The sequence below is a fragment of the Camelus ferus genome, chromosome 11 (genome assembly GCF_009834535.1).
Source record: "Camelus ferus isolate YT-003-E chromosome 11, BCGSAC_Cfer_1.0, whole genome shotgun sequence".
NCBI classification, from domain to species: Eukaryota; Metazoa; Chordata; class Mammalia; order Artiodactyla; family Camelidae; genus Camelus; species Camelus ferus.
In genome coordinates, this window is record NC_045706.1 from 58,892,930 (window position 1) to 58,917,361 (window position 24,432).

At 41.9% G+C, this 24,432-nt stretch overlaps 1 protein-coding gene across 3 annotated transcripts in view; it reads right to left on the reverse strand.

Moving 5' to 3' along the window:
• GRID1 (glutamate ionotropic receptor delta type subunit 1) overlaps positions 1 to 24,432 on the reverse strand; it is a 611,661-nt gene that overhangs the window by 204,466 nt on the left and 382,763 nt on the right. For all 3 annotated transcript variants that reach the window (XM_032491610.1, XM_032491611.1, XM_032491612.1), the window contains exon 5: positions 1,698 to 1,868. In XM_032491610.1, the coding sequence (XP_032347501.1) occupies positions 1,698 to 1,868 (171 nt within the window). The remainder of the gene's footprint in view (positions 1 to 1,697; positions 1,869 to 24,432) is intronic.

Consider the following 24,432-nt stretch of genomic DNA (forward strand, 5'->3'; position numbering starts at 1 on the left):
TACGGCTAAGCCAGAATTGAGAAAATGGATGGGAGACATGGGGCAGGGCGGGGCAGGGCTGGTGTGTGTTTAGAGAAGGATGAAGCTCTTCGAGGAAGAGAGAGAACCCTTCCCCGGAGTGAGACCTTCCCAGGGTCTGACCCCACAAAGAACAGCAGAATCACCTTCCCCTCCTGCCCTGGGTGGGGCTGAGCTCACACTGCTGGGGTCACATGGGCACACTGCACTGCCATCCACGCGGAGCATTAGATGGTAAGCACGGAGACACAGTGAGAGGCCCTCACCTCTTCTTCCAAATTCCAGAGAGGGAGGCAGAACAGGCTGGCAGCATCCAAAAATATAAATTCTTGCATCAAGCACCTTCTACCCCAGCCCATAAGCCCAGGGCTCTCAAGTCCATGAGCCCTGCAGTAGCCTTTGGTCCACTCTTTTGGTCAACCCATCGCCACCTTAGAGAGACCCCAGGCCCTGCGATGGCTCCTTGGAGTGGTTGTCCTGAGAGAAGTGGGAGTTACTCTGATTAAAATCCCAGTATCTTCTGTGTTTCCTTATCAACCAAGAACATATTTCTAGTGTTTGCCATCTGTTGGAGTATGTTTCCTTGACTCCCAATAAAATATTATAGATTGGATTTAATGCTCTGGAAATCACACATGTACCCAGACCACTCTAGAGATTCTAATAACCCCCCTCCCCAAAACGTGTGCCCTCTGATAAGATGGTATCAAGATGTCCTGGGGAGGGACTGCTACTCAGGTGGCAGATACGGCCCATCTCTGTCCTGCAGCCCTGATCTCCACTCCTTACCTGTGGCTAGGTAAAGAAGGTCTGACTAGTTTCAAACACTGAGTGGCAAGCGTTTCCCACACACAAACTCCTGAGCACTTGTCATCAACCCAGTTGGGACAAATTTCCTTCTGTTCTATGGCTCCCATCAAGGATCAAATGGAAGTGTCTTGGGCACCATATTCCTAATGGAGATGCAGTTCCATTGCCAACAGTCTCCCCAGTGTTTCACTGTTACCCCCAAACATCCAGGGAGAATGCCACCTCTCACAGCCAGTGCACAGCTCCACGTCCTCCTCCCGGCCCAAGGGGAGCTAACCCCAACTGCACCACTGCCAAAGGAGTGGCGGAAGGACTGACCAGAAACACTCTGTATTTCTCATCTTGGAAGGAATCAAACAGGTGGGCAATTGATGATCCTAACCTTTGGCCCCTCCCTGCTCCGCTGGCATTCCAGCAGTGTTCTGGTCAACCTAAGCCTCAGTATTCAGAAGGTGAGTTCCTAATGGTTTCCATATGATTGACATCCTTCTGGGAAGAACTTCAAATGGGTTCAAAATGATAACTCCATCCCGAGTCCTGCCAGGTGAGCCCATCCCCCAGAAAACAGTCATCACCGAAGCCCAAGAGACAGGACTCTCCTTACTCCCTAAGCATGCAACTTTTAAATATAAGAGGCACCCAATGAGCTAATATGCCTTGTCTGCTGACAACGACCATAACTGCCTGCTAATGTGCTTAGAGGCACTGCCCAGTTGACTGGTTTCAATTTCAGCAAATGACAGCATTCGAGTAATTAAATTTGGTGGGCAAGAGCGCTCAGCTGGAGCTGAGGCGCATCGCCGTCTGTGCCAGGCCAAGGGTACGGGTGACATTCCCTCCCAGAGGGAGCTTGGGAGGCGAGCACTGACCTGCAGCATCTGGAGGTAGCCTTCCTGGGGGTCGCAGAGCAGCGAGGAGATGCGGTGGTTGTTCCTCATGCATTTCTGGTTGTCCTTTGCAGATGGGAAGATCTGTCGGACCACAGTCATCCTGCCGAGGGCGCTGTGGACCAGATCCAGGATCTCTGGGTCACTGATTTCCTGGGAAGATAACCAGAAATGCTTACCACTGACTCATGAACTCATCATCTCTGCAAAAGGCCTAACAATAGTTGTCCAGGTCGACAGCCTACATAGCTGATGCCAAAGAGGTTATGAGTTTGGGCCCAAGGTAAATGCGTTCATTAGTTGCTTATTTACAAATAATACTTGCTTACCCTAAAATGCAAACAGGATTACTCAACATCGTCCCTGAAGGACAGAAAAAGACATCTACAGCGAAACCACCAATGCACTGGCTTCCATGGAGTCAAGCTCTAAAAGAACCACTGCTGTCAAATGTCACGTAGGCATTAGTTGGAAGCCATGGCTAAATTTCCTTTTGGGAGCCATCTACCTGATTTAGACAAGGAAATCTGGCCTTCTCCTACATAGGTGACCAAAATGCAATGGGTTTCCTCTAATTCTTTAATAACTAGATTTAGAAAAAAAAGATTCTCAAACAAATTTTTAAAATATATCCATTCATTCATCCACTCACTCATTGCACAAAATCTACCCAACAGCTCCTCTGTGGTTTGTTCTGTTTTGAGCACTGGGGATACAGCCACGAATGAGGCAGGCCTAATCCTATCCGGTGAAACTCAAGGTCATCGTAGGATGAAATACGCTGAGTGACGTCATAGGGAAACCTAGGGGCAAAGGACACTTGTGCTTCCACGTGAGGCCGTTTGCTAAGCTCTATACACACATAATCTCATTTGGTACTCACAAGAACTCTGGGAATTCTGTGAGGTAGGTCTTATTATTATTCTATTTAAAATGAGCATTCTCACACACAGTAATAGCAAAGGGAGCAGGCCACAGGGAGCTCCTTCCAGGATGAGGCTTCTGTGAAGAATTAGCACTGAAGCTAAATCTGAAGGATGAAGTTAAGCAAAGTACTTGCGGGGATTGGGTGGGGGGAGGGTGGGCAAGTGCAGAGCTGTGTTGTTGGTGGCGCTGCTGGAGATACGGCCACCAGGTGGCACCCTGTGCCCCCCCCCACACCCCGCTTCTTGGTACAGGTAGCAGGGTACCTCTCCAACCTGGGGAGAAGCAGGGCCACTGGCATGAAGGAGGAAGGGTCAAAGGCAGAATGGGATCTGTGTCCTGGGCCAGATGGGGGCATGCGGTTCAGTAAACCCCACGGAAACATCCACAGTAAGGATGATGAGAAGCCCTTGAAAGATTGTAGGCAAAACCAAGCTACAATCAGATTTACATTTTTAAAAAACCGCTGGCTGATGTTTGGAAAGAGGATTAAAGAGAAACAAAACAACAAAACAGCTCTGTGTATTCTAAGTGAAGTAAGCCAGAAAGAGAAAGAAAAATACCATATGAGATCGCTCATATGTGGAATCTAAAAAAAAAAAAAAAAAAAAAAAAAAAAAAGAACATAAATACAAAACAGAAACAGACTTATAGACATAGAATACAAACTTGTGATTGCCAAGAGGGAGAGGGGTGAGAAGGGACAGACTGGGAATCCAAACTGAAAAGAGTTAATAAAAAGTTCACAACCCACTGAAAAAACAAAACAAAACAAAACAAAACAAAAAACCAACACAGGACTACAAAAAATGGACACTCGACAAGAGCTTTAGCAGTGAGAGAGATTCAGGTTAAGAAATCTCTGGTTCACTGGCTCTAAGTGACTCAATTGATATTGGTTGCAAGACAAGATTTTAACTGTGAATAACCATGTTTTAAAATTGGTCTTAAGTTCTTCTACCTTGCAGGTGACATAGCCTAGTTTTGAGACAATGAGATGGTATAAATGGAGCTAATGAGGTTGGAAATTAGTGATCAGGGGTTTCAAAATTACTTAAACAGGAACAGAACACATGTAAGGGTATCAGGGTAAACAGTATATTTCAGGAACTGTCCTAGGTCCTCGATGTGCATGTGTGCACTGGTTGTAACCGTCTGCTAGACCTGGGAGAAAGTAAGAAATGAAGAGTTGCATCCTTTTAGAATGATCAGTTGTTCCCAAATCCCAAGAACTGCAGTAATATGGAAAGAATTAGAGTGTTATTAAATATCGAATCTGGGTTTAAATCGCAAAAACTTTGTATTTCAGAGAAAAGTCTGTGTAAGACATGATGATCTTGTTGGACTGGGACCAAATGACAAAACAGTGATGAGGAAGTTGTAAATGTTCATATCTCAGGACCACCACATGAGACGGGCCAGCACCCAGCTGGGATTCGGGAAACAGAGCAGGAGCTGCCGCCGGGCCTGGACCTCTGTGCTCCGCTCTGCCCTGCTAACGGAAGTCCTGCCCCAGCCCGGGATAGCAGGATGAGAGAAGTCACATTCTCATCTAATGGTAAGTAGAACCGTAAGAAAGGGCAATGAGTAAAAGTAGTTCGTTTACTCGGAGAAGGAATATAGAGGACTTGGGGAGGGTTTTTTTTTAATCCAGAAAAACCATGAGGTCAAGAAGAACATAATTTGGATTATGCATAAGGGGTTCATCAGAGCCAGAACATCTTGGAGAGGAAATGGATATGTTACCCTTTGTTTTTCTCACTTACTTTTGATGGCAGAGGCCACCACAGAAGCTCTTTTATTAAATGTCTCCTGTGTCCTCAACTTCCCAGAGAGTCAGTGGCACTGAACCCATCCCACTGCACCCCAGGCAGAACCCTGGAAATCGTAGGGGGCCTGACTTACAGCACACACAGGACCTCTCTGGTAAGTGTAACCCTCACCTGCTCCGGTCACACGCAGCAGCACCTGGCGTGAGTGGCTAAGGAGGCCAGGGCAGCTGAGACCTAAGCCAGGGGGCTGGGTCCCTGCCCCAGGTAGCCCTGATCTCCAGGCTGTTCCTCTTCCATTCTGTCTCCCCAGGACAGAGATGAGAATTTGGAAGAGCTGTGGTGAGGATCTCACACTAAGGGTCTGCTGGATTTCTGCAGACCTTCCATCTCCTATGGTCCAGTTCTCACTCACTCACTCTGGGTCAATGCACATACTCTTCTCTGCCAAAGCACTCCTGCCCACCTCCCCACACTTCCGGGTCTATCCTTAGTGTCCAGTACAGAGATAGCGCCTATCAGATTCTAAGAATTCACAGAAGCAACTCCCCTGGATCCCTTTGGGGCAATGCAAAGAGTCACCTCTTCTCCCAGACATGTATCCTTCCCTTTGGAGATTTCCAAGCCTGCCTTCCAAGCCAGCTCCATGCCAGGCCCTTTCTGGGTCCCCTCCGTCCCACTGGGATGCACACAGCCTGCTCACTGCTGTCAAACACTGCCTTCAGGCTGCACATCAGGCCAGCCTCTGGACCACTGTGAAGCTCTGGGCCTTCCTAAGTATGCAGAAGGCAATCCAAGCAGCCAATTTACACAACCCGCTTAGAGAACGAACTTTCCCTTTGTCCCAGCTGAACATTCCTTGCAGACAGTGCTGATGATGAGCAGAAGCGAGACACTGTATATATACTGTGTCACCTGCACTGACCTCACAGTCAGCAAGGCAGCAGTGAAACAGTAACACATCACACTCAGATGTCCCGGCAGTCCTGAAGTGCGCAGACTCAAGATAAATCCTGCTGATTTTATTATTTTTTAAGTTTGTATTGTGTAACGTATCTTAATGCACAAGCCTTACATAAAGTATGAGTAATAAAATGATTTCCGTGGACCTTCCATCAAGCTAAGGAATGAAATGTCACCTGCATCTTGGTTGGATGCCTCCTCCCCAAATGCTTACTGCTTCCTTCTCCCCAGGAGCTGCCTTTGTCCTGCTCTGACTTATGTACGTGACCTAAATAATGTATCTCTTAGTCTTGTATGTTTCATTTAGCTTTGGGTAAGCCAAATAGTCTGCGTGCCTCTTGCAACTGTGTTTAAACACAGTGGTTCTCAAACTTTGTTTTTGATCAGGCTCACCTGGGGAACTGACAATTCCAGAGGTCCAGGTCCTGGCCCTTTTCAACAAGAAGGCCTCTGTGTTCTCCATTAGCTCTCCTGATAATTCCAGTGCTCACCAATGTCTAAAACCCACCGGGCTTCACGCTGAGTTTTTGTGATCTATTCACGGTGATAGATGCAGCTCTAGTTTATCCATTTTCATCGCCGCACACGGCTGCATTTGTGATGCTGCCAGAATGTATGCATCCTCTAGTGATGACAATTTGAATGTATTTGCTTGCTTGCTATTAGGAACAGAGCTTCTATGTTCATTTTTCTTGCCTGTTGCATCTTGGTACACTCCTTTAAGATATTTCTCTATTTAAGATTTTCTCCAGAATTAGAATTGCTCCATAGGAGAAGAAGAGTATGTTCAAACTGACTAGGTAGCACCAAATTTCCAAAGTGATTAGTACCAAAGTACTAATAATCATGTGTGGTAAAGAGAGTTCCCGTGGTTCTGCTGCCTTCCCTGCACCTGATATCATAGGGCTTCCTAATATTTGTCAGTCTGGTGAGTATGAATTGGTACATCACTGGACTTTAATTTCCACTTCCCGAATTTTTAATAGAGTTAAATATCTTTCATATATTCAAGAATCATCTATGTTTCCTTTCTTGTGTTTGTGTTTTTGTCCAATTTCCATCAAGTTGGATCTCTTGCAGATTGATTCTTGGGGAATTTTTTTTTGAATTATGGGATTTAAGTCTTCGTCACATGCTGCAAATATTGTCTCCAGTTTCTAGAATGTTAGGCAGAACTAACCAATAAATTCATCTAAACTGGTGTTTCCTTTGTAGAAAGGTTTTTATTACTATTTAAATAGCCCTACTTTTAGAGGAATTTTGCTTGTTTTGCCTTCTTTGTCTTAAGTTTTTTGTTTCTTTGTTCTAAAAATTCAGCCATGTTGTCCAAATTTTCCAGTGGATTGGCGTAAGTTGTTCTCAGTGTCACTCTACCCCTGGTCCTCCCTCCAATGCATCTAATGTGATGTACTGCACTCATTTCTAACAATCTGTGTTTGTGCCTTCTCTCTTATTTTGATTCTAGAAATTTGTGCATTTTATACATTCTTCTTAAAAAGTAAGTTTGGCTTAACTGATGCTCTTTTATGTGTTGGTTTTCTATTTCATTCTACTTTTATCTTTGTTACTTTTATTTTCTATTTTCTTTGGATTTATTAAGTGGTTATTTTTCCAACTTTTTTCATATGAAGCTTAGCTAATAAATCTTATACCTTCTGTCTTTTCTCAAGAAGTATTTAAGGCTATAATCTACATCCAAACATTGCTTTGGTTGTGTCCCACGAGATATCACATGTATTAATTGTATCATTAGTTCTAAAATTCCATTTTGATTTATTTTTGACCCACGAGTAATTTACTAGGAATTTTTTTCTAACTTTTCCAAACATGAGGGTATTATTTTTTAAATTATCTTCATATCAATTTCTAACTTAACTGCATTGTAACCTGAGAATGTGAACCATGTGATACAAATTCTTTAAAATTTATTGAGCCCCATTTTGTGACCTATCAGGTGGCCAGTCTGCATGAATGTTTCATGTGTTGTCACTGTCCAACTGTCATTGATTTTACTGGTCTGTTTTTAGGTCCTTAGTTTAGGAATTTGTCTATTTCTCTTTGTATTCAGTCTACATTTTCAAAAACCATATTTTCAGTCTTTTATTAATTACACTTATAGTCTACTGTGCCTGATATTAATGTATCTACACCAGTTTTACTTTGGTTAGTATCCGCCTGCTCTAACTTTTCCCGTTTCTTTGCTGTCAGTCTTCCTCTGTCTCACATTTTAGTTGGACTCCTGTAAACAAAATATACTTAATATTTTTTATCCATCCTAGATGATCTAGTAGCAATCTTAACCCATTTACATTGGACTATGATTACATATATATATCTGGATTGATTTTGTCATATCATTTATATTACATATTTTACTGTTTCTTTTTCCTTCCTTCTTTTCAGCTTCCCCTTGGAATGATTTTTTCCTATTTTCATTTCTTATCCTCTTTTGGAAATTATATTATCTATTATTTCTTTTATTGGTTATCATAAATATTTTAATATTCATCCTTAAAGTGTGAAATTAATCAATGGTTTTTACTCTCTTGTTCAATCTTTTTATCTAATCATCATCATTTCAATTAACATGATAACAATGTCTACTATTTTCATGGTATCTTTCTTTATGCCCTTCTATTACACATAATTTCCATTGTTTTATATAGTTAATATTTATATATTTAGCCAATATTTATCAATATATTTGTTAAACATTCTTCTCTGGACCTCAAACCTTACATCTGGGATGATTTTTCTCAACCTGAAGTACATAATTTAGAATTTCCTTTAATGTGGGTTTGTTGGTGGTAAACTTAGTTTTTGTTGATTGGAAAATGTCTTTATTTTGATCTCATTCTTGAAATAGAAAAGTCCATGTTGATTACTATTTCCTCTTAGCAGAGCAAAAACAATATTACATTGTATTCTGACTTCCATCTTTGTCCATCTTACGGCTGCAGTAACAAATTATCATAAACTTAGCGACTTGGAACACATAATTTTATTCTGTCACAGTTCTGCAGGCCAGAAGTCCACAATCAGTCTCGCTGGGCTGATACCAGCATGTCGGGAGGGATAAACTCCTTCCAGGGGCTCTAGGGGAAAATCTGCTCTTTGCCTCTTATAGCTTCTGGTGGCTGCCAGCATTTCTTGGCTTGTAGCCACATCACTCCAGCCTCTTCCTCCATGGTCACATTGCCTTCTCTTCTTCTGCGTAGTTAAATCTCCCTTTGCCTCCCTCTTACAAGGACACCTAGGGTTGCATTTAGGGTCCATCTCAATAATTCAAGGTAATCTCCCCATTTCAAGATAGTTAACTTAATCATATTACAAAATGTCTTCTGCATATAAGGTGACACTCACAGTGTCCAGGGATTAGGTCCTGGATATCTTTGTGGGCCATTGCTCAGCCCACAGCATCCAGGTATTAGGAATCAGTTTAACTGCCACTCTTTTGAAGAACTGTGTTTTATTTATGGATGCCCTTCAGATTTTTCTTGGTCTCTGGTGTTTTGTAGTCACACTGAGAGTTGCCTAAATGTGGATTTTTTGTTTTTATTCGGCTCTCAATCCTTGGGCTTCCTATACCTGGGGTTGAATTTCTTCCAATAATTCTAGGTAATTCTAAGCTATAATGTCCTTTAACATAATTTTCCCTGTTATCTCTTATTTCCTTCTAGAAATCCAGTCAACAGTATGCCAGATATTATTCTATTTTCACGTTTATTAACCTCCTTCTCATATTTTCCATCTCTTTGTTTCTCTGGGCTACATCCCAGATAATCTCTTCATATTTCCCAGTTCACTAATTCTCTCTCTGTATGTGTCCACTTTGATGTTTATTTTTAGCTTCAATTATCAGGTTTTTAATTTCCTGAATCTCTGTTTGCTTCTTTCTTAATTTTGCTTCATTTTTTAAAAATGTCTTTTATTCCTCGCTCTTATTTCCCAGCATCTTTGGTTTTGAAACATATCTGAGCATGCTTATTTAATTTTCTATGTCAGATAATTCTAATAGCTAAAGTTATCTCAAATGTGATTAAGCCGTCCCTTTTTTTCTGCATTTCACTCATGATGGCTTGTTTTCTTTCCCTCTCTCCCTCCCTCCTTTCCTCCTTCCTTTCCCTTTTCCTTCCTTCCTTCCTTCCTTCTTTCCTTCCTTCCTCTCTCTCTCTCCCTCCATCCCTCCCTTCTTTTCTTCCTTCCTTCCACACATGCAATCATATTCTCCCAAAACTTCCTTATGAAGTCTTGAAGTCTGCCTGGAATTGGCATGACTTCAGAGAATATTTACGCTTCCTTCTACCACCTACCTAGGATCACTCCCAATCTACAACCACATAATTTTGTATTGAACTTTGCTTTGCACTTCGTTAGGCACCAGAAGTGGTGTGACTCAGATCACAAGCTTGCATGAGTGTTACAACTTCTCAAGAAAATATCCCACCTCCATGCACCTCCAAAGTCAAGACAGGAAATTTTCCTTGCTCTTCCCTTCCACACGGTGGGCTCATTTCTCATCAGCCTTTACACTGAGGACTGAAGTGTCCAGCATTACGTAGAAATCTCTCATAAGGCCTCCAATGTGATTGGTTCTTACACTGGATCGCATGTGTTCTGTGTCCCACACAGCCAGAAGAATGGAAGCTCAAGGTCTCCACAGTTTGACAACAGATTTAAGGCAAAACCTAATCTGAAGCTCATCTGTTTCCCATTGTTTCCATTTGCACTTTATGTTTGGCTCTTGTGGACATTACTCTTGACTATTCAGTGATCTTTTGAAAATACTTTAAAAATATATTACATCCAGCTTTGTTAGTTCTTTTCCTTTTAGGAGTGTCATTCAAGCTAATTATTCTTTTATAAATTCACAGCACTAAACCTTGCATATAGAATTGTTATTCTTTAAGGCATGACCTTGTCTTTTTCCTAGCGTACATATCCATCTCCCAAATTCCTCTCCATATGCCTTGGCTGTGTGATTGACTAAAGCTCAGTCCTTATGTTACAATTTACATTTGCTTCATCTGACTGCCTTTTCCTAAGTTCACTGTCATTAAAATTAGAAGGAGGGCTATTTCTGAGGGGCCCAAGAGAAGCTGCACAACATTTTCCATTTGGTTAAATCTCAATTGTATCCTTGAATCGTCTCACTATTCTGGGTAGAAGAAGGCAAATATTCTACAGATGCTACCTTACTTTTTTCTGTTGCTCCAGAAATATCCCCTCCCCCCCCCCCCCGAATTTCTCTGCTCCTTTCCTCTCCTGTAATCTAACAGGCTCCACTACAAATACTCTCTCATCAGTACTGCTCACTCACAAGATTATCTTTGTGAAAGACGGTAGGGACTTGGACTAGGGTGGTGGCAAATGGATCATCTTTAGAGATGTTAAAATGGAGAAAACGGAGCACATATTGATCGATGGAATTAGAACAGGGTGATAGTAAACCCCGGTTGGATCTAGCTCCTTTTCCAATGGAAGAAGTAGATGCAGTTTGATAACAAAAATACTGTAACAACTAAAACAAGTAGAGAAGAAAACAGGCATGAAGTTCCCAGCAATATTACATCCTTTTTTTGCCAGTCATCGGGGGAAAAAAAAAGACTCTTGTGTCTTGTAGCACAGCTAAGGCAAGATTTCTACAAAAACAATAAAATGTGCCACTTGCTTCAAGAACTGAGTCAGAAAAATATCCACTGTCTCTAATTCTGTACTGAGAATTCATACTGAAGCTTAGACAATCTTTATTTGGGGTCAAATAAATTATTAGGAAACTTCTACAGATCTACAAAAAGTTAAGACTAAAAGAAAAGTAAGAAGAATTCTAAAGAAAAATTCAATCCTCGCTTCCTCCCAGAAGGGCCAAACTTAATTCACTGATCAAAAGCAAAACTGTCCTTCTTACAGAGCACAGAAAGGAACAGAATGGGATGTGACTGCCTCCATTCAGAGGCACTGTGTGTCTTCAGTCAAGCTCTCTGCTGGCTTTGGGGGGTGCTCACCCTTCCCCCAAGATGTAAAATATACAAGTATGTGTGAAGTTTCCTGCGGAGAAAAGCCCACAGATTTCTAAAGAAGCCTTTGACTGCAATAAAGGTGATGGGTAACTGTTATGGAAACTAGTGACGGTTTTTAAAGTCCTCCTTGCTGCTAACCACGTGAAGAATAAAGATGATGATAATGACATTGACAGAATAACTTGGAGGTGTAGGAGTTTCAGGATCTGCCAGACATAGCTGTTTCTTCCTCACTTCCATTCGGGCCTTTGATGTAAAAACAACAACAACAAAACTAGAATCAAAGACGCAATGGAATTTATATGGCGAGCTACTACGCAGCTCTAAAAATGACTGAATAAGTCTACAGCCTTACAGGATTACCTGTACAGAGGGAGGTAATAGAGTTAAGGAAAACAGAAAAAGAAAGGAAGACAATGAAGAGCAAGCTACCGAATGATGTATCAAACAGTAAAACTATACGTAATAATATAATTAAAACCTAATTGTGAAGGACACACACCAACTTCAGCAGAGTGTTGCCACTGGGGAAACAGAAGAGCAAACAAACAAGTGTGCCACCTGCCTGACAGCCTTGCCCCTCTTGTTCTGGGCAGGAAGACTCCTTGTGTGAACAGGAGCCTGTCCCTCCACCAGGGGATTCAAAGTGATGGGGGGTGACCCCGATGCCCAGAGTCAGGGGTACATCCTGCTTGGTCTGAGCCAAACTGGGTGGTCCTGCTACTTTAAGCGGTTGTAGAGGAGGGCGCACGACTCCGTTTCTGATTGCTGAGAAGTGAGGGGGCTTCTCCTTGAGGGGCTCTGAGAAGGCTGGCTCAATCCTAAGACCAAGAAGAGACAGCACCTTTCTGCCCCTGGAAGTTTGAATCATGGGAGATTCCACGTAAGGGCAGGTCCAGCACACTGAGGACAGCAGACCATCAGGGGTCCTGAGGACACTGTTCACCCTCTGAATCACCCTGCCCTGTAACCTCATGACCTATCTCTGAGGCTTCTGTAAGGTGAGATAAAGTCTTGGTCACTGAAGGAAATTAGATTCAGATTTTTCTCTAGTTTATAGTCAAAATCAATCTGACTGATACAGAATTTAATGGGATGGGTAAGTGGGTACAGGATAGACTTCCATTATATCTGAAATGGTCAATTTCTTAAAAATTGAGACCTCAACTATGACAAAATTTGAACGGTGGACATGTAAGTGTTTGCTGTATCATGCTCTGTATCCTTTAAACTTCTTAGAAATATTTTATTTAAAACAGAGAGAGAATCACTACAGATGTCTCACTCTGAGTCAGAGTAGCAAAGAGGATAAATTTTTATAATGAGGAGAAATCTTGAAAATAGCAATTAAAATAAGGATCTCCTTTTTCTAAATATGCATTTTGGCAAACGAGATGCAAAACTCATCGGTTTTTGTCTGATCTTTAAGACTTCAGTAAAATTTCTGAACCTTCTGTTATCAGGGGAGACTAGTATTAAATATTTATTCAGAGCTCTAAACTTATATAGGGCTGTGCGATCACATTATTTATCATTTCCTTTTATTCTTTAGAAAGACCTCGATCTATCACACATCTGTGTGATACCAGCATTATTCCATCTCCAGTAAAATAATAAAGTTTATTTTCCTCCTAAAAAAAGATGGTGCCAGTAATTTAAAGTTGATGATCGTAGCGAAACTTCGCCGATAAGGCTGGTTTGAGAGAAGCTGAGAAAATAGAAGGAGGATTCAATAAAGTTGTGATGAAAGAATTATTCCCACTGAAGTCAACAGGCTTTTCAGAAATGCCTGCTGTGTTCAGGTCCCTGTGGAGCGCTTAAGGCAAGGGAAGCTAAGGCTCCAAGGAGACAAAGACGTCCTGGTGAGGAAGACAGGGCGGGAGGAAGCTGCCAAAGCTTGTCCTGGGTCCATGTCCAGGACAGATGGTGGTGGAAGGAGGGTACCTTCTGAGAGGTTGTTATGACCAGAGACATACCTTGTCTCATTAGTGGACCCCTAAAATCTCACGGGGTATGCATGAGTCTTCCTACTTTACCTAGGATAGAGAAAATTGCCACCGAGGGGCCCCTTGCTCCCCAAAGTGTGACCCATGGACCAAAGGCATCAGCATCACTGAGAGCTTGTTAGAAATGCAGAGTTTCAGGCCCCATCCAGACCTATCTAACCAGAATCTGCATTTTGACACCATCCCCAGGTGGTTCATAGGCATGTGATGTTTGAGAGACACTGATCCAAAACATTATACAGTGAAGTGAAGAGACTGTAGGACTTGGAATTGGGTGGGTTTGGGTTCCATTCCTGGCTTCTCCTCTTCCTGCATTTGTAACTTGGACATGGCACTTAATTTCTTTGAATGTCATCTATAAATGGCATAACAGTACTTCCCAGGGTTCTTGACTTAATTCACTGACTTGAATTCAGTGGGATCCAACATGTCTAGCACCAAGCTTTGTAGCAAGTGCTTTATTCTTTATTCTTCTAACTCTGAAAACTGAAGCTCTTCCTGTGACCTTCAAATGCCAGCAGAAGACCTGCCTCAGCCCGGCCTCCAGGCAAGCCAGAGCAATCCTTTTCCTGCCCTTCCTGTCACCCCTTTGCTCCTGCAGCCTCGTCCACACCCTACGGGAGCCCATAGCTAACCACCCCAATTTGCTTTTAGCTCTTCCTGCTCCTCATCTCCAAGAGACCCCAGTGTACACTTGACTCCCTGTCAAGACATCAAACCAGGACTCAACCATTCCTTTGTTAAAGAAGATGGCCCATTGGTTGAAAACTTGTATGCTTTTTATTTTTATAAATGACACAAATGGCTTCTGCTCACAGTAAAGCTCACGCTTTGCCTGCCCCTTTACCCTCGGGTTGTCCAGGGTACAGGTGGCAGAGCTCTCTCCCATCCCACCTGCCCCATCACAGCCCATTCCCCTGAGTGGTCCAGTCAGACTAGTTAGGAACAGGCAGCTGAACTTGTTCCCTAAAGCCCTGCAGCTGCCTGTGGCCAAGAAAGAGGCTGGACGGATAACCCCACAGACTCCCTGTGTAGTTCTGGGAAACCCTCCCCGGGCCAGGTGATTGACCAGAAGAATCTTCTGTCTTGTCTGGAGAAGGCTAAATTCCCCCAGGCCTTTGCGTTTTTTGTGGCTCTTTTATTCTATTTCATTTAATTGACTTTTTATTTCATCACATTTTATTCAATCTTACTCTATTATATTTGACCATGAGCACAAGGTGGATGTCTGCCCTCCAATGAGCCAGGGGACCCATATATGTCCCCAGCACTTACTGGGAACAGTCCCTAAAGCACCTCTTGACTGGCTCGATAATTACAGATGATGGATGGGTTTGAGTGGGCTGTCGGTGAGATTCATCCACCCTTTCTCTCCTCTTCTTTCTTTCCTGCATCTGACTTTCACTGTCTCCTCTTCCCATTTCCACTGTCTCCTTTGTCTCTCACTATCCCTTCCTCTCCCTTCCATCCTTTTTTCCACCCATCTTCTTTGGCCATTCTGCTTCCACCAACCTTGCAGTTTCTGAATTCTCACAACCCACATCATCCATCTCTACTCATTCAGGTTTCCTTAATTCCACTGGAATAAGGTAGGTCAAAACAATTCCCAGAAGTGGCTCAGCATTTGCTAATTTCACTTTTTCTTTTTCAGATGTGACATTCCTGAAATATGCTGTAAGTTGGACCTGAAATGTGTACTTCAGCAGGTCTGGACCTGGGCATTAAAAGCACTGAAATAACTGTAGGGACAGGCTAAAAATAGCTTAGGCTGCCATTTGGAGGGCAGGGCAAGTCTAGAGTCCACACAGTTCAACAACTCGGGGCAGAGTCTGAACAGGACTCTGCAGCCAAGACAGAGAAGAGGTCCTTCATGCTATCCTATGTCCCTAGCAAAGCAGCACAGAATTCACCCAAAATGGGGAATCTCAAGAGTTACACAAGGAAATTCCATTTATTCAGATCCTCTGACCCTCTATTGTATACCCACAACTCGGACTCAGATCTGGGGCACTATGAATTCTCAGCATCCCCTGCACTGAAGGAAACTGCAGGTGTTAATCTATCGCTTCCTCTGTGTTGGAGTTGGAACCAAGACTAGCTCCTCCAGGACAGGGCACATGTCTCTCATGCTCTGCTATCTTCCTAATGCTGAGCACCAGGCCTGGCAAATACTTAGAAAGGATGGGAGGAGGAAAGAATGAAGGACAAAGAGAAGGAGAGAGGGAGGGAGGAAGAGAGAGAAAGGGAGAGAAGGAAGGACGGCATTCCTCAGAATTACACACACAAAACATGTGAACCTCAAAAATGTTAACACTGAAAACTCCGACCTAAGTCACTATCTCTGTAACACAAAGCCAATGCGTTTCACTCTGTTGTTAAAGTTTTAAAAGCTGGTTTGGGCTTCAATTTGCAGCTTACTCTCCAGGCAGAGATTCAAAAAGAAAAACATAAATATAATAGCGGCTGATCCTTCATGGTCTTCATTTGCTTGCTTGCTACCAACCACTTTAATTATTTCGTTTGCAATATCTATTTGTTCCTCTCAGGAGAATATTTAAATCTGCTTTTATCTGTGCACAACTATCCCTACCACTAGGAAAATGAAACCTTATGTTTCACATTAACACCTCACGGGGTTTTTTGGTTTTTGTTTTTGTTTTTGGTTTTTTTTGTATCCCCAAGGAGCTGACAGAAAAGTTGTAATTTTTAATTGCATTTATAACTTAAAATCTGGAAATAATACCAAAAACAAGTTCCAAAGACGACTTGAAAATAAAATTGCATGGCCCAGAGCCCTGGAATGGATGGTTCTGAAGTGTATATGTCTGTGTTTATCGTATCAATGCCCTTCCTTACATCTAAACTGGATCCAATTGTGTAGACCCAAGAGTAAAAAAATCTAAGGATATGAACTCCAAGAAATGGAGATACACAGCATGGTAGTTAAGTGTGTAGATGCTGACCATGACAGATCAATAGGGGCTGAACTTATGTCTCACTTTCAATAAGTAAAAAAACAAACAAAACATATGAAACAACAGTTCTCAGATGTGGGACAACAGGCATAGCTGAATGATGATATTCGAGAAAAAAAGAAATAAAGAAAGTGATTCCGAGCTTACTGCTCAGACTTTTTAGGTTTCTGCAGAGGAAGGGGAATCCCAGGCAGAGCCTGATGTTCTCCATGAGTTGAGGTTTGAGGAAGCCAAGGAAGCAGAATTCCAGAGAAGAGAGAGACCCAAAAAGTCTTCTAGAAATGTGTAGAAGGTTCCCTTTGAGTCTTTAGCTGAGTATCGATTAGCATTTGTGTGTGAAGAAACACCACCAGGGAAAGGACCACCTGAAAGGATCAGGTTTAACAATCCCCCCAAAAATGGGTGAAATTGGCAACAGACTATGGACTGTTTCCGATCTGCTTACCAAAGCTTCAAAACAACTCTTGAAACATCAAAATGTTCCAAAGTAACTTAACTGAGTATTTAAAAAAATAAAAGGGATTCAAGCAGCCAACCATGTAAAATTGACAATGTCTGGCATCTAATCAAAAATTACTAGGCATGCAAAGAAACAGGAAATTATAACCTATAATGAGGATAAAAAGCAATTAATAGAAACAGGCCCAGAACTAATACAGATGCTAGAATTAGTAGAACAGGACATTAAAACAGATAATGTAAATATTATAAATACACACCATATGCTCAAGAAGATGGAGGAAAGTTTGCGCATGATAGGGAGAAAAATAAAAGACATAAATTGGATTTCTACAAATAAAAATGCAGTGTCTGAGATGAAAAGTACTCTGCATGAAATCAACAGGAAATTAGACACTGTAGAAGAAAAATAAATGAGCTTCAAGTGTGGAAACGAAAAGCCTCTGAAATGAATCACAGAGAGGGAAAAAAAAAAAAAAACTGGAAAAAATCAACAGACTATTAATAATGAGCAGTGAAACAACTTCAAGGAACCTAATATACATGTCATTTAAGTCCATGAAGGAGAAGAGAGAAATAGGGGGACAGATAAAATACATAAAGTAATTCAAAATATGTTTTGAATTAAAATATGTTTAAGGGAGATATGATATCAATTCTATGCAAACATTTCCAAAAAATTGAAGATAAATAAACACAGTCCAACTTATTCCAGGAGGCCAGTACTACCTTGATAACAAAACCAGGTAAAGGATTTACAAGATAAGAAAACTACAGACTAATGTCCCTCATGAACATAGATACAAAACTTCTTTAAAATATCTTAGCTACTACTTTAGCTAAAATACTGTAACTAAGTTTAAGTCCAACAATTCAAAACAAACAAACAAACAAAAAACCAGAAACATCATGATCAAGTGAGGTTTATCCCAGGACTGTGAGGTTGGTTTAGGTTGGTTTCACATTTGAAAATGAATCAACTTAGTTTCCTGTATTTACAGAATTTTTAAAAAAGAAAAAGAAAAGGCATGTGATTACTTCAATAGATGCATAAAAAGCACTAGACAAAATCCAATTTCCACTTATGTTAAAAACCCTAAGGAATAAAAGAAAACTTCTTTAACTTCATCAAGGGCATCTATGAATGACATTCATCTAATATCGTAATTAATTGGTGAAAAACTGACTATCTTCCCCTGAGGTTAGGAAAAAGACAAAGATATCCATTCTTATTACTTCCATTCAGCCTTGTACTAGAGGTTCTAGCCAGTCCAACAGGGCAAGAAAAAGAAATACAGGAGATGCAGATTGGAAGGGAAGAAGTATAAACTGTCTTTATTCACAGATGGCATGATTGTCTATATAGAAAATCTCAGGAAATCAACCAAAGAAAGTCACTAGAACTAAGTGAGTTTAGCGAGGTTGTGGGATAAAAGGTTAATATTCAGAAGTTAATTGTATTTCCACATGCTAGCAACAAACGATTATCAATTTAAATTGAAAAAGCAACACCATCTACAACTGTATCAAAAATATTAGATTAAATATGTAAGGATGAATTTAACAACAAGATTTTGTACACTTAACCCTCAAAACATTGTTAGAAGTAAGAATGATATAATCAATTTAAAAATATACCTTGTTTGTGGATCAGAAGACTTAATACTGTGAAGATCTTAATTCTCCCTCAAGTTATCCCTTGAGTCAACACAATTGAAAAAATTAAAATCCTGTAAGTATTTTTTTTAGAAACTGACAAGTGAATTCTAAAAGGTATGTGGAAATGGGGGGTCAGAACTAGCATGAGGCATAGGTACAAACTATGAGAGGAAATTCCTCCTTAAATTTTGTGCTTCATTTGCCTCATCCTAGTCTCAGTCCTATGAAAATGTGAAGGACCCAGAAGGCTGGAAGCACATTTTTCAAAAAGAAAAAGGTAGAGAACTTATTTCACTTGATTTCAAGACTAACTATAAAGCTGCAATTATAAAGTGAGTGTGGCACTGGTGTGAAGATAAATATATAGGTCAGTGGAACAGAATAGAGTCCAGAAACAGATCCAAATACTGAAGGTCAATTTATTTTCAGCAATGGATTCAAAGAGGGAAAAATACTATTTTCAACAAATGGTGTTGAAACAATTAAATATCCATGTGCAAAAATAAAATAATTGACCTCAACCCTTACCTCACACCATATACTAAAATTAACCATCAGCATACACAACAGTATGAATGAATCTCAAAATCATTATGCCAAGCGAAATAAGCTGGATAAAAAAAGAATATGTACTCTATAAATCCATTGATATAAAATTCTAGGAAATGCAAATTAATCTATAGTGACAGAAAACAGATTAGGGGTTGCCTGGGATTGGGTGGAGGGAGACATTTATTACATAGGGGCATGAAGAAGCTTTTGTGGGTAATACAAATGTGTATGATTATGATTGTGGTGATAGTTTTACAAGTATACATGTCAAAACTCCAAACTGTAACTCATCAAATTGTGCAGTATTTTTTAACATCAATTATACTTTGAAAGTTTGTAAAATAAACAGTATAAGCAAGAGAACTAGAATGCCTAGGTCCAGAGCCAGAATAGCTTACATAAGCTACCACCCAACTCACACCCTAAAATGTCCATCTTCCTTTCCCTACTTTAAACACTTGTGAGGTGCTTGCCCTTGGGCTAGTCATTTGCCTTCTTTGTACATCAGTTTGGTCAACAATATCTGGTCAGCCCTACCTTCAGAATGACAGAATCTGAGCACATCTCACCTCCTATGCTCATATTACCCCAAACCAAGCCACCATCATCTCTTATTAAAGGCCCTAATTTTTTAACTGTTTTCACCTCAACCCCAACCGTGTATTTTCTTGCACAGAAGTCCTTCTAAAGAATAATTCGGATCACATCACTCTTTGCCTCAAAACGTTCCAGTGGTTCCTCAGCTCACTCAGAGCAAAAGCCAACTTCCTCGTAGCAGCAGATGGAACAGAATCTCCTCACACCCTCTCACACATATTGCCACCATGTACTCCAAGTCTTTGCCCCATTATTAGATATCTGTCCATAATTTCCATCCTCTCATCATTACCACACTTCAGAGTCTTAGTTGCTGTGACTCTCACCTGGGGTACACATCTGGTCACGTGGGCTGAGGTACTGAAACCTAATGGATAATAGAGCGCTTCTTTCTGAAGCCAATATTTGCAGGGGAGGAAATGGCATTTTATATTAAACTGAGCCATTACGCTAAATTGGAATTTCCCTTGGAGGTGCCAGGCTTTAATATGAAAGTCCACAGTGAAGTGCTGGGTGCATAAGCAAATTGGCCAAGGGAAACGACTGGCAATCCATTTCTTGAATCCAAAAATTCTTACCCACAAGGAAGATATAAAAAGTCCAGAAAAGTCAAAATGGAAGGAAAGAGGATTTAGAGAAGAGCACTTCTCTGAGGAGGAAAAAAGAATTTGGATATGCTTCCATTTCCCCCTAAGAGTAAGGAGGGAGCCCTCCTTTTCACTGCAAGTCTTCCTGGAGGGGCTTCACTGGGGCCACTGGAGACTCTCACAGAGCAGAGCCAGGACCTTGGACAAGCAGGATTCTTTGGTTTTAACCATGAAAGCTGCTTAATGTCTTCCATTGGCTCTTTGACCCTGCTCATTCCCTTCTATTGGATGAAAATTAAGGCAAGTTTCACGACTCTTTTCTTTGTTAACTAAGGTTAATAGAAAATTTTGTGTCACTTTAAGTTGCAAAACCAAGTTTTGATGCAGAAATTAAAATGATCTAATCCAATACAATAACTGGAAGACTTACTTAGCTTGGTGCAGAAATTTTGACCCTTAAAAGACATAAATCAGTATGTCTCTCCCATTAAAGTAGAGCTGGGCTGGTGCAAAGGCAATACTACGTGGAAGGAGCAAAGGCTTTAGAATGTGACCAATTTGAGCTTAAAATTCCAGCTTGTCTTTATATCCTTAGACATTTTCTGAGCCTCAATTTCATTATCTGTACCCTAGTGAGACAGGATGGAAGGGGGCAGGGCAGAGCCATTTAAGGAATGACACAGCAATTATCACCAGAATGGCAAAAGATTCAACTCCCAGCAGGCCTTGAAGCTCAAGGTGGCAGGAGATTTGACTCCCAGTAGACCTTGAGCTTCATTATACGCTCATTGTAATATATTAGCATGGTAAATGACACGCCCACAGGCACCATGACAGTTCCAGAGCTAACAGTAAAAGGTCAAAGAGTGGGCAATGGCCAAATTCCTGGGAATCCCAGCCCCTCCCCCATGGTAGTTAGAACGGTCATCCCACTTGTAGGCGTGTGAAGCTACCGAGCCCATGAAAACGCAACACGGCGCCTCATGGCCGCCCTTTTTGCTCTCTCATCTTCAGAGATGGCCCGCACTCTGTCTGTGGAGCGTGTACCTACTTCTACTCTAACCTGAGCACCCAGTCTCCAATACCTCATGGCCTTTCTCTCGCCTACTAAAACAGCCTGCACGCTATGCAATATGTATCTCTCTAAATAAATCTACCTTTGCTCAACTGTGGCTCGCTTTTGAATTCTTTCCTGCATGAAGCCAAGGACCCACACTTGGTGGGGCACATCTCAGGGGCTCAACCAAGACCTAGGACACAGCCCTCCTCATATCCCACATCCGTTTTTTCTGCATCAACAGGTTAGAGTAAAAGTAGGTACACACTCCATAGACAGAGTGCTGGCCATCTCCGAAGGTGAGAGAGCAAAGAGGGTGGCCACGAGGCGCAGTGTTGCCAGTTTTTATGGGCTCCGTAGCTTCACACGCCTACAAGTGGGATGACCGTTCTAACTACCCTGGGGAAGGGGCTGGGATTCCCAGGAATTTGGCCATTGCCCACTCTTTGACCTCTTATGGTTAGCCCTGGAACTGTCATGGTGCCTGTAGGCGTGTCATTTACCATGCTAATATATTACAATGAGCGTATAATGAAGCTCAAGACTGGGATCCAAATCTCCAGCCATCTTGAGCTTCAGGGCCTACTGGGAGTTGAATCTTTTGCCATTCTGGTGTTAATTGCTGTGTTATTCCTTGAATGGCTGTGCCCTGCCCCCTTCCCTCCTGCCTCACTAGTGTTAATAATACATCTCTCATAGAGTTGTTGTAAAGATCGGGTCATATAACAAAAGACTAATGCATTTGCACAAAGGACATGAGCAACCAAGTCACAAGATGAGAAACAGCCATGATCAACCAATAAATGTGCAAAGCGTTTGACTTGACTAATAAGCAAAGAAATGCAAATTAAAACAAGGCAGTGTGAGCTTTTATTTTTTATCTAAAATATTGGTAAAAATGAAAGACATATATATATTGGTTTATGTTCATTACATTCATGTATACAAGACAAGCAAGGGATGAGACAGGCGCTCTGATAAAAGGAACTCAGCTCTTTGGGAGTTCTCATCCTCTGAAACAATATTTTTATCACCATGTCCATCACCATAAGAAATCGGAGAGACTGCAGCAGATCTGAGTATAATGATGTTGATTGCAGCATTATTTGCAATAGCATTAACTAACCTAAGTTTCCAAAAATGGTGAAGATTTACATAAATTATCATTCCTCCGAGTGACAGACTACTACTGCAAGGCTATTAACTATTATCCCAAACGCCATTCACCGAGCCCATAAAATGTTAATGATATATTATTAATTGAGAACAGTAGGGCATAAAACTGAACAAAAGAGGAAAACCTCAAACTGGCAAAATAAGCTACATATATAAGGCTGTTTGAAGAGACAATTTTATAGGTATATTGATTTGTATTGTGTTTCACTATTGTAGAAGAATCAGAAAGAATTAGAGCAACTTTTCTCCACTTTTCCTCTATCCCTATCCCTCCCCTTCCACCACACATGCCCACATACACCCACACAAGAGTAAACAACACCTTACGCTCTAGAAAGTTCGTGCTCTTCTTTCTCCAAGATGTTCTCTTTCAATATAGATGAAATGACAGTGATGGTTGCCTGGAAAGCCCCTCTGTGGCTTGGAGAATGGAGGGTCAAAGTGGCCTGAGCCAGGAAGCTTCTAGTAGTGACAGAGGTGACAGAAGAGCAGCTTGTGGCCCACCCATCCCCTGATCCACATTAGTCCCAGGGTGGGATATCAGAGAGGAGTGGCTGGTGGCCATTTAGGAAGGCTGGCTGGGCCCCAAAGATGGGGTCTCTCAGACTCAGGAAAGAAAAAAGTCACCCTCCTTAACCAAGTGGATTGGAACTTCCTGAGTGTGCACAGAGATCTTTCTATGATGATCTTGACAGTGTAAAACCTGGGGGCCTTTACACAACCTTCCTGAGGGCAAGGAGGAAGCTCTCCAGTTATAATAGGTTCAAATTTCTTACAATCTCTTTAAACGGGATTTCATGGGCAGATGTAATTCGTTTTGTCTGGAAAGCATCCAAAGCAGGGCCTGGCACACAGTAGGTACTCAACAAGGTGAGTCTCCTTGCTTCTGAGGGCAACCACTCAGCTCAGTGTTTTTGCAACATCCCATAGCAAACAGGCAGAGGTATGAGGGTAGGGAGGAGACTGTTTAGACCCCACTGGCCTCACAAGGTAGGCTCTTCGGCAATCCTTGACCAGGAGGTCCGATCTGCACCTGGCCAGGAGCAGTGCCAGGCATGATGGTGGCAGCAGCTGGTCCTCAGCCCTTTATTTGCTCAGTAACTGACCAGCCAGTCTCTAGGGCTTTAGGAAACAGCCTCCCAGTTCTGATCACTGACAATTAAAAGGTTTCCTCCTCTTCCTGAAACTGCATGACACTCACTTTAAATTCTTCAAGCAGCTCCAAGAGACAGGCTGCCCCAGTGCACCCATCTTCTCATTTGAGACAGCAAAAAACAACCCCAAAGATGAGCCTACTGTCTCTGTGAGCCCTCAAACATCATGTAAGACACTTCCTAAGAAGTTCTGCTGGTTTGAATTGTCTCCTGTCTCCATTTCTGCTTTTATGTTCCAGTTTTGAAGGGACTCACCCTGGGAGCTCCACCAGGAGCCTGCTCTTACCCACGCTGCAGGTGAAGGCAGTGCGTGTGTGTGTGTGTCTGTGTATGTGTGCTCACACTTACTTCTCGCCTCTCCGTGCAGTTCCTGGTGATTATCCAGCCTGGGAAAGAAGGTGTAATAACGGGTAGAAGGTGCAGATAACAGGGTCTTTCTGGTACAAGCAGCGAGTTCATCTGAATCCATCAGAATCCATTTGGGGGAAGAGCGATGGGCAGGAAGGCAGAAAGGTAGAGACACTAACCTTTAGTTTTCAGATACATGTGCTGCACGTGGTAATTAAAGCTATTTTTAAAACTCCCTAAGTGTCAGCACTCCCTTTCCCAAGCATCCTTCTGTCAAAACTCTGCCAAACAACAATACACTTGTTGGGAACAACTGAACAAAATATGGAGTCTGATTCTGCAGCAGCGGTAGGGGTTCGGCTGAGCTGTTCTGTCTGCAAGGAGTTTGAACTTGATTGCAAACTGCAGAGGATCTGGAATGGCTTCTCCAATCATTGCCTAGCTGTAGTGTAGTGATCCAGGCACACATGT